We start from the raw sequence: 11,021 nt of genomic DNA on the forward strand, positions 1-11,021 counted from the left end.
CAATCTAATTTCCAACATGTAATTAAAATGACAAAAGTGTATTTAGTAATTGTCTGTGGAGCAGTTGGTCCCCTGTTAAAGATTAAAGAATATTTTTCTTTGATCTGATGGTTTCCATGTTAAACGCGTCTCACAGATTGTTGCTTTTGAACAGGCTTTCCGCACAACATGTGAAATTGCTTCTCAGATGTTTTCGCCTGCAGGTCCGTTTAATGCCAGCTTCAGACAGATGGAGCTTCAATTCAGCCATGAAAGTGATTTTTATTCTCCTGAAGTACAAAATCTCACAACAACTCAACAATCAAATCAAGGAAGTCCACACCAGGGGCGTGAGAGTAACTACACGGGAACTTCTATGGACTTGTATAATATTAAAGGGCTTGTTTTTGTGTAGGGTCTTGCTTTGACGGTTGCTGGTAAAAACCTGGAATAACTTGATGTGTTGCTGAGAGCTTTAGTCTCAAGTAAATCTGATTAAAAGCGTTAAGTTAAGCCACTGAACAGTATGCATCATTGTATGCAACTATTTCCAGAAGAGGACAAAGTTCAGCACTGTGGCGCTGTACAACCTTTACATTCGTCACAATACATTGCAAAGATAACAAATAATTAAGCAAGGGAGTGAATAAATAAATCAGTCGGTAAATAAATAACTGTGAAGCGATCCAGGATTGTATACAATAAAATGAAAGACTAGGACACATTAATAAGGTGTGCGATAATAATTATAATTCCGCTCTTTAGTGAATATTGAATGATTTATGCAGATAAAGTGGCATAAAGTTATTGTACGTTATTTTTTCTGTAAACCCACACGCTCACACACACCCCGGGTGACTGTAACATTTATTTTCGTTTTGTATCGACTTTTTTATAATCATTCATTCCCAAAAAAATGATTTGTTGTTTTAGTTGATACAAAATAATTTAGGAAATGATCATAAACTTAATATTTTGAAAAAATGTAATGAAATGAAAAACGCTTTTTGGAAGACGAACAAGTGTAGCCGATCTGATGAAGCGTTGCTGAAGCTGTCTATAATGTAGGCCCAACGGAACTGCAGCTTTATACTATGTCCTACGTGCTCCACTGAAACCTTGGACATGTTTTATTTATTGAGTCAATAGTGTAAAACTCTTATCAATATATTCCATTTTAAATGTATATTTTATATTATATATTATATAATGTAAGCCTATATATATATATATATATATATATATATATACTGTATACTGTATATATATACTGTATACTGTATATATATACTGTATATATAGTGTATATATACTGTATACTAGTATATATGTATATGTATATATATATATATATATATATATATATATATATATATATATATATATATATATATATATTCATATTATATTTATTTAAGAATGAAATATTTTAGCAACAACTCTTACTACAATGATTCAACAGTTTATGTTGTAATGTATCTAAAACAATTTAAGCCAGCGCTTATTTAATACATATGTTTCCACATAGATCCCACAATGAGCCATTCCCCTTGAATCAAACCAGTGAACACATTAAGAAGTAACTGGAGAGAAAAATAAAAACTGATTAGGTGGATTTTCATCATCAAAGAAATGTTTGTTGTTTTGTTGTTTTAGGACTGAAGATATTTGGCTTTCTGTTGCTCCGTTTCACTTCGATGCAAAAATGATTTCAAACCTTTTTTTTTTTTAAATCTTCTGGATTTATAAATGTGCAATTTCTTTTATTACAGTAAAGTCATTTAAACTAAATATTTAAACAACATAATGGTGTTGAAATTAGATTTTGTGGAGGATTATGAATGAGTTCGGCATCATTACAGGTTGAAGATGATCATTATTGGTTTGAAGCGTGTCATTGAAATGGCTCCAAAAGCTGCAGTCATCATCACAAATAAACTACAGGAGTGCAGACACGTACCAGAAGCTAAACAATATTTATTTATTGACATTCACTTGTAATAGTCATAATTCTACTGAATGACTGATTTAATTAAAACACTCTGCAGTAAAAGCTCAAACAAAAAAATGGTGAAATAGTGGCTCCAATGTGGTTCATGCTTAGGCCTAAATCACGGAGGAGCTGGGAAACAAAACTAATATAAAAACAAAAACTATATACATTTGGAGTCATATGAATTCTTGTTCAATCCTAAAACATCACTTTTCCGAAAACTAGTTGCATAAAAATATTGTATATATAAGCGTCTACATCGCAACACAAGGTTCAAATAATGTTGTAATAAATATTATGGATTGCCGTGTTCAACAAAGTTAGAACAGTCAAGTTTATTTTATCGCCAAAAATAAAATTGCTTTATGAATTTTTTTTTTTGGTGGGATACAAATGATTGAATTTAATAATTAGCTATTACGTGTATTCTGTTACTTGAACATCTGTTAATATTGTGATGTGTGGGCCTGAGCCTCTAGGTTCAATAGTTAGTCCTCTCTTGACTTGATGAAAATAATATTTATTAAAAAACTAAAGTCTTAATAGCGATCTGATTGGCTACACACTTTCAATTCTGATCGTTGATTGGCTGATTGACGCTATGACTTCTCCAGCTTCGATATTTTAAACAAAGACGCGGTTCTTTCTTATTTCAAACTGGGACCAATCTTAGAGAACTGACGTAATTACGGAAGCAAAATTAAAATCCATTGGAGCAACTGCTGCTCCTGCAGCCCGAGCTCAACCGATTTTCCTTCCTCCATTGCACCCTACATACTCCTTGGCATTTTCTTCTTTTGGACCTGTACGTGTGTGGGAAAATGCTCCATTGTTTTATGTTGGCCCTTTGGCCCAGAACACCCAGGGGCCGTCGAGCGCCCAGTTTCATCCTCCTCAGGGTAAACTGTTGTGACAGAGCTCTCAGGGGCCCCTCATTAGCTCTCTGTCCACTGAGAAGCAAAGAAGCTGCTTTAATCCTCTCTGTCCTTCTCGATCTGGCAACACAGACATGATTTTAATTCCATTTTCATTCTGCTCTCTTGTCTGATGTAGAGTTTCACTACCTTTATGAATGAATACAATCCTTAACAACAGAAAAGCACGTTTGTTAAGAGGTGTTAAATTAGCGGCAAGATGTAAAAACTGGTTTAGCTTGGTGAAGACTCCTATGGAGGTTATACGTATAGTTTTATCACTGTTTGTGTATTTCTGGATTACTCCCTAACAACATATTCATTTCTTATGTGTGTTGATGGTTGTTTCACTCATTTTATACATTTTTTAAAAAGTGATTCATATACAAATAATTAATTTGGTCCAATCATTGGTAAAAGAGTAAGCATCTGCTTTGAAATTAAAAACAAAAACATGTACATCTCAGGGATTAACAGTGTGCGTGCTATGCGTTTTGTCAAAGTTTTAAATATGTTTCAGTTGCCTGAACTGCAGGAGGAAAGTTAAATGTTTCCTGCAGCAGTCTTTAAATAAGGCAAACAGTCAAATGAATGTTGACATGAACATATTGCCCGTCACTGGGAAGCACTTAGTCTAATTCAAATGTCTTATTAGTGACAGATTATCAGAAACTTAATTTTCTTCCTCAATTTCAGTACTCAGACTTGTGTGCTCGCTCACACACACACACACACACACACACACACACACACACACACACACACACACACACACACACACACACACACACAGTATAGACACACCTTTTGTCCTCCTTTGGTTATAGAGTCATAAACATGGAATTGAAATGGCAAATAAACCAAATACACTTTATTTATAAATCTTGAGTTATAATTTAATATGGTACCAATATGTTAACCAATACGCTTTCACAGTACATCAGAGTGGTTGTCAAAAAGAAGTAAACACAAGTACACAAACACACACACACACACATACACCACACACACACACACACACACACCACACACACACACACACACACACACACACACACACACACACACACACACACACACACACACAACACACTTTCAGTTCAGCAATACCCTGCAGTGGTCTATTGTGCCATTAAGCGGCCTGGGCTCATAAATGCATGAAAATGATAATGAAATATAATTGTTACTTGAGCTGGGAAGCTGTGTACAGTTCATTCAGAGACTGTAGTTACAGTAAACATCGGGCCCAGTGCTCTTAAAATCTCTTTGAGACAGTCAGTGAAAGACCTGGAAACATAAATGAATCAGAAGTGTTCAGTAATGCATTAATCGTTAATCCAGTAAAGTAATGTCATTACTTTTCCCTGTAACAAGCTACCAGTCAAAAGAATAGGATTTTAACCCCATTTAACCCTTCTAAATAAGAAAGAATTGGATTAACGTACAGCTATCTAACATACCTTCCCTTATCTATTTTTGCAATAATTAGCCTTTCATCATCTCTCAGTTTAGATGAGAAATAATATAAAAGTTGAATTTCTCTGAGTGGCATAATCTACTACTTTGATGAGAAATAAACACGACGTTCTCGAGTATCTGATCATTAAAAAAAGAGAACTTTTTTAAAAATGTTGTATTTTGTAGGCAGAAACAGCAGAGATTAAGCATCGTGGGAATAATTACATCTGCCAGGAAGTATGAATAAAAATATTTAAGGAAATACCAACGTAAGGAGGTAATGATATTACCTATGAAAGGAGTAATGCATTACTTGGCGCAACCTAACACTGATCATGAGAAGTGCATTTTCCAAATATGTATGTTGCTCGTTTGCTTTTCATTCTTTGTGTGTCCATAATGCAAATAGAATAAGACTTCAAAGTAACTAAAACAGAGCATTAATCTCACCATTCGGTCTGTCCACAGTTAAGCAAATAGTTTAACGTCAGATGATGTTGAGTTTCAAACCCCTGTGTTAAATCTTTCGGAAATGTTCCTTTAGTCCAAAAGTGCCATGTCTGGAAGGTATGAAAAAAAACACAAAAAAAAAAACACACAAGACACAAGACAATCCCTGCAGTTTCCTCACTTGCCGGGGCAAAAAATACGTAAAACATTTAAAAAAGGAGCCAAAACATAATTTACAAGCACGATAAATATACACACAGGGTCCAATAAATATTGTTTGTTATCCCAAAAACCATAGAGCGTGAGTGGTTACCACACTGCAAAAAAATGTCCATCATAATCAGTCATTTCATCTCGTGAAATATTGTTTCTCCCTGAACAAGTAAAAAATTCTGCCAGTGGGGTTAAAATAGTTTAACGTCGGCAAAATGGATTCATTTATTTTAGGGACATTTCGAGACACATAGACACAGTGCAGCATAAAGAAGATCAATCCTCTGGTATCAAGGGAAACACAGTTGGTATGAGAAGATTTTGGATACATTGGAAATGCCTGCAATTATCTCATTGCATTGGCAGTTTCTTTTCCTTGTTCGAAGCAACAGAGATTTTACGCCGCACTGAAATGACTTGATTTGAGGTGTGGGACCTTTCCTGACCTTAGAAACACCACTGTGGCTTGTTCCTCTATTGAATAGGCATGTAAGGCCAGTTGAAGCTGCTCCCGGTCAGCAGCATGTCCCTTATCAGAGTTTCTATGGGAGTTTTCCCCACCAGACGGACGAAGAAAAGCTGCTCTATGACAGAAGAAGAGACAGTGCGGAGGGAAGGCAAGCGGAGTAGCAGCTTCCCAAACCTGTTTGGCTGGTTGGGATATTGACTCCTCACGTACTCCTCTAAAGCACACTGGGACTTCTCCTGCAGACCCTCCACATGCGCCACGTCCGACAGACCACAAGCATCTACAGTCGAAGAGAAGGAAAGTGAGACAAGAACAGGCAGGAGAAGAAGCGGTCAAGACCAGAGGTTCAACCAGACATCCAAACCACGCAGCATAATGAGCACTGGCTTAATGTTGCAGGTATTCCACTAGCTATGTTAGTACAGAGTGACTACAACACACAACAGCATAGTGAAGAACACGTTGATGTAGCTGAACTGTGGTCATCATAGGGCCAAACAAAAACCAGAAACTAAATATAATTACAGTTTTGCTCTTGAAAGTTGATGTTTTTAATTTTAAACTATTTACTTACTACATCACAATTGCAGGCTACTGAGTGTTTGTGTCTATTTTAAAATAGTTGATCATGTTAATAGGCAGATCAGAGTAAGTCTGAGTGAGATAGTAATACAATAGTAAAGCAGGTACAAACGCAAATAAGTAAAATCTCAAAATGTGCACTTAGTGCTGTGGTAAAAACACAACAGCTTGAAGAAGAAACCTCTCCATGTATTTCCACATCATATTGAGATAAATTATTTCATCAGTCTATAGCCATCAAGGATCAAAGATGGCGCTATTGCTCCTATCAAATCTTTAAAAAAAGGTGTTCAGAAGAAGAAATAAAAGGCAACACTATAAGAGCACAGGCAGAGGTTAACATATAAGAGCTTTACAAACTGTAGGTGTATGTTTCTACACACAGCAGACCCCTCTGTGTGTACTGTAATGCTGCAGGCCGGATGACAGCAGCCAGGGTTAAAGAAAGGTTTCTGTGTCCCAGTTTAAAGACACGTGCTCAGATGTGCTCATGGGGACTAAAATAGACATAGTACACAGGAGACCTTTCTTTATTTTTTACTTGGCTGCTACTCATCCTTTTGATACTGTTCACGACCCAGCAATCAAACATTATTCTGACTGGTATTAAAAGGCTCTGATATTATTAGTATGCATTTTGCCATGCAGTGCGGACTCATAGTTTCTCTTATTTGAGAGAAGGTTGTTTTTGTAAGAATTAGTTCTAAACCAAATTCCAAGATATAACAATTTAAACAAAAATAGAAATGTATTATATCTAATAAATATATATCTATTTGCATTTAGAATTTTGTCATTCATGTAGCTAGAATTTGATTTAAAAAAACTAAAAAACAATTGTCACTTTTAATTCTCTTAATGCATTATTTGATAAATAATGAATGCAAAATGTAAAGCTTACAAATTACCTTCAGTTCAATTAAATGTTTTATATTTTAGACTTAAAATAAATAAATAATATCAAACTGATCAATTAGATAAAATGTTTTTGATAAAGTTATTTTCTGATGCATCTTTTACGTGAGGCAACAATAAATAATGAATTGTTGCAGTTTGTAGACACACTCAAAATCCTATTTTAAATCATATGATAACAAATCACTTCATAATACTGATTCACTTTACTATGTTTCTTTGAGGGATGGCCAACTGTATGAGATCATAGATATTTTACAGAGTCAGTAAGAGGTAATTACATGAGTTATATGATAAGAAGGAAACAATATGTTTTTTGTCTTTTCTTTATTTCTCTCTCTTTTGGATGTGTTTTTGCCTTTACAGTGATTCTGGAGGTCAGAGTTCTTCTGATTCAATTAAAATTTGTAACTCAATAAATAAATTAATAAATGTTTGTGCATTTCACGAAAATACAAACTTAAGTAGCTCTATAATGCTCTGAAACACAGGGCTATCCATGTTTTTGCTAAAGAAAACTACGAATTTGAGTGAAAATGTATTTCGGGGTGTTTAACCAGCTTTCATTTCCCACTACAAATACATGTTCAGGCAGTCATCATTATCATATTTCGATTATATATTTCGACCTAATTGATGGTCGTTTCCGTTCCTACAATACGGTATTTTATAGCCTAAGTAAAGCTTAAAAAAATAATAAATAATCTAAATGATCATTGTTCAACCACCTTTGATTTTTCATTTTATGCACGATGCAGTCTACTATTTTGTTCACACTGGTGGTTGTTTGGCTGGATACCATTTCATTTACTACATCTCACGAGTGCACCACTCTTCAAAGATGGAAGCTTTTGCTACAAACACATTTGAGCCATTCAGGCCTCCATGTTTGGGTGTAGCGAGAGAGAGTGAGAAGGAGAGATAGTTTACCTGTGGTGAACAGCACGATGGCCTTGATGCAGCTGTACTCTGCTGAATCCACATGCAATACCTTGAGCTTCTCCACCTGCTCCTGGAAGACCCGGATGTGGTCCATGAAGGCCACCACCCGGTCCGCGGACATCGGAGAGGCGTGGAGGCCGGCGGCGGCCAGCAGCGGGGCGACGTGGACGGGCATGGAGCACTGAGCGGCGTTCAGCACGAACAGTTCGCTCCAGGTGAGGCGGAGCAGTGCCACCTGGTCCGTCACCTGCAGGTCAGGGAAGAAAGGGATGTTGCGGGCCCACTCCACGGCGCTGAAGAGCATCCGGGCCGCTAGCTCACAGATGTTCTCGATGCCCATGATGTTGTTGCTCTGCAGGCACTGCGAGCCGAACCTGGAGGTCGGGTAGGGCTCGGCCCGCAGCAGCAGAGAGATGTATCCCGATAGATAGGAATGACACTGTAGTGGGTCTCCGTTTGTCAGAGCAAACTGGCCGTGATAAGACTGGGTGGGAAGTCTGCCTCTCTGGACAGCTGCAAAAAAACAAAACAGCAGAAATGTCAAATCAAGCTACAAAGCAATTAATACGACACGTGTGACATTTAAATAAAACAGTTAACAGAGATGTATTTTAGAGCAACGGAGATTCCAAACAGAACATACACTCACATACACACATATTAGATACCATTAGAGATCCCTTTTAAGGCCAATGGTTGACTATTGTGGACCACCTCATCTCAAATGGACGTGGATCAGTGTTTTTAGACAGCTCCTGATAAGAAACGTCTCATTCAGCTCGGGATTCTTTTTCTAGGCCATGAACTGGCGCGAGGTTTTTTAGCGAGTTTGTGTGTCTCTGAGTGTTTCCTTTTTATTACAATGATCAATTCTATAGACAAAACCGTCAGTTTAATCCTTGAACTCATGTCCTCTAACATGACCCACTTTGATAGTAGGCTACTAGGCCTGAGTATTATTTTTTCCCTGTCATTTTTGGTGATGAAATCTGTATTCAACTTTATTTACATTTACAAAGAAAAATTATTATAACTTTTTTAATTCGTTGGAAACAGTAATAGTATGCCTAGGCTACGTTGGGCCTGTACGATCGGCATGCGTAATGAATACGAGCAGACAGACAGACAAACAAACACACACACACACACACACACACGCACACACACAGTCCATAGGCTACATAAAAAACAGAAACCAAAAACCTCACGCAATTGAAGGCTACAAATTAAACGAAAACACTTCGAAATGTAACTAAAATGTAGCGAAATTACTGTCAAATTTTAACATGCGACATTTAAAGCAGCTTCGGGCTGTTTGAGCCACACACTGGCCATGTATGACGGACGTAGCTCGAGCGAGTAGCAACAATAATATACTTACATCTTGAAAGGCTACAATATGCTAGCTGTAACACTCATCTTCGTAATATCACAGGCTAGGCAGTAGGCTAGGCTATATGTAGCATGCAGAGTAGCCTATCTGAGATAAATAGTTTGATATGATTAGAATATGAATGGGCGGAAACAATATCTACAATATCACGGAGCAGACAAAGGCAACACAAATGTGTGTCATGGAATAAACTACGCTATGTACACTAGCTACACAAATGTAGCATGCACAACATTTATAGCAGTAAATAATGCCCCCAAAAATAATGTTGATACATATAGAGCATTATATATAACGGAACAGTGTCCTGGACCGTGTAGTGCTGGATAATACGATGTGATAATACCGATAGCAACAACAGGAGTACGCCAGCCCGTACCTTCCCTCCTCATGCCGACTTTGAGGCATTTCTTGAGGCGACAGTACTGGCACTGGTTGCGGTGGTGCTGGTCCACGGGACAGTTCCTGTTGGCCCTGCAGGTGTAGGACAGGTTCCTCCTGACGCTGCGTTTAAAGAAGCTCTTACATCCTTCACATGTGAACTGTCCGTAGTGCTTCCCGCTGGATTTATCCCCGCACACGATGCACTCGATCTGCTGGCTCTGCTGTTTGTCCATGGACGAGGAGGAGGAGGAGGAAGAGGATGTGTTGTTATTGTTGGTGGTGGTGGTCGTGGTGGTGGTGCTGGACGGATTGGGCGGCGGTGCGCCTTGGTGTGCTGCTGCTGCTGCCTGGGGTATTTCCAGAGTAGACGCTGGGTTCATGTGTCCAACAAGCTCCCCGGGCAGAGACAGAGGGGCGACTTGGGACACCGAGAGGGTCCCCTGAGAGTCCCCGACGCCCTCGGTGTTTCTCCACGCCACCATAGCCATATCGATAGTGTCCAAAACTTTGAGCGCCCAACTTTCCTATTTTTTTCCACAATAATTAACGCACAATTTTTGGTCTCATTAATAACTAACACACATTCAAGAAAACTGCGGCATTGTCTGACACAATTAAATACAAGTTACGCCTGAAAGAGCTCGTAAAATAACGGTGATATTATTATAACGCGCGACTTCACAAGTAAATCGGCAGTCACCCAAAAACAGCGTCGGCGCGGTGGAAATCCAAAAAGAAAGCTTCATTCAGACCAAGATGATGCACTATAAAATCCACAGACGGAACAAAATAAAGACGGACAACACTGAGCCAAACATCCACGGAGGCAAGCAATGTTATCCCAAATAAATCTGATTCTTATTCTGTCCTGTGTGTCCAGCTTTAAAAAGAACACCGTCCGAGCAGATCCTTGATCAGAGATGGAGTCCAGGCTTTCCAGACGCTCTCCCGATCAGTCAGAAGTTACATTAAAAAGACAACGGAGGGGAGAGACAGAGAGGAGGTGATGGATGATTATTTTGATGATGCTTTGCTCCGGGACTGAGGAGGAGAGTGGTGCGTCTATACGTCACGGGCTGTGACACGGTGACGTGTGTTTGGGGCGGGGTTATAACACGCGGAGAAGCTGGTCTGGGATCAGCAGTGTGGGGTTCCAGTGGATTTCTGTTGATATACACTGAGTGTGGAGTAAGTTCCTAGTTTACCCTGAGCTATTTCTGGTATTCTTTCTCTGAGTTTGTTTGTGTGTGTTTCACCTGATTGACTCAAATATCTGCAGTGATTCTGTCAGACCATTGTCTCTGTCATAGACTACTCTGAAATATAACG

The 11,021-nt window shown here is 38.4% G+C and overlaps 1 protein-coding gene across 2 annotated transcripts; it reads right to left on the reverse strand.

Annotated features, from left to right (window-relative positions):
* Positions 1-3,735: 3,735 nt before the first annotated feature.
* On the reverse strand, positions 3,736-10,690 carry LOC115006369 (COUP transcription factor 2-like). 2 transcript variants are annotated; one of them, XM_029428574.1, is made up of 3 exons: positions 9,655-10,690; positions 7,904-8,428; positions 3,736-5,756 (listed from the first exon to the last, which is right to left on the reverse strand). In XM_029428574.1, exons 1-3 carry the CDS (start codon positions 10,178-10,180, stop codon positions 5,482-5,484), a joined length of 1,326 nt encoding a protein of 441 aa, XP_029284434.1. In that variant the 5' UTR covers positions 10,181-10,690; the 3' UTR covers positions 3,736-5,481. The 2 variants fall into 2 exon arrangements, with proteins under 2 accessions (XP_029284434.1, XP_029284435.1); XM_029428575.1 differs by having other exon boundaries at positions 9,688-10,689.
* Positions 10,691-11,021: the final 331 nt, after the last annotated feature.

This window comes from Cottoperca gobio, chromosome 3 (genome assembly GCF_900634415.1).
Source record: "Cottoperca gobio chromosome 3, fCotGob3.1, whole genome shotgun sequence".
Classification (NCBI taxonomy): Eukaryota; Metazoa; Chordata; class Actinopteri; order Perciformes; family Bovichtidae; genus Cottoperca; species Cottoperca gobio.

What these genes read in the sequence shown, in the direction of transcription:
- LOC115006369 (XM_029428574.1), bottom strand. Translation starts at nt 10,180, where the DNA reads ATGGCTATGGTGGCGTGGAGAAACACCGAGGGCGTCGGGGACTCTCAG. An exon ending in TACTCCTGTTGTTGCTATCG is followed by an intron (nt 8,429 to 9,654) that starts GTATTATCACAT and finishes GTTTTTTTGCAG; the next exon opens with CTGTCCAGAGAGGCAGACTT. An exon ending in CATCGTGCTGTTCACCACAG is followed by an intron (nt 5,757 to 7,903) that starts GTAAACTATCTC and finishes CTTCGACTGTAG; the next exon opens with ATGCTTGTGGTCTGTCGGAC.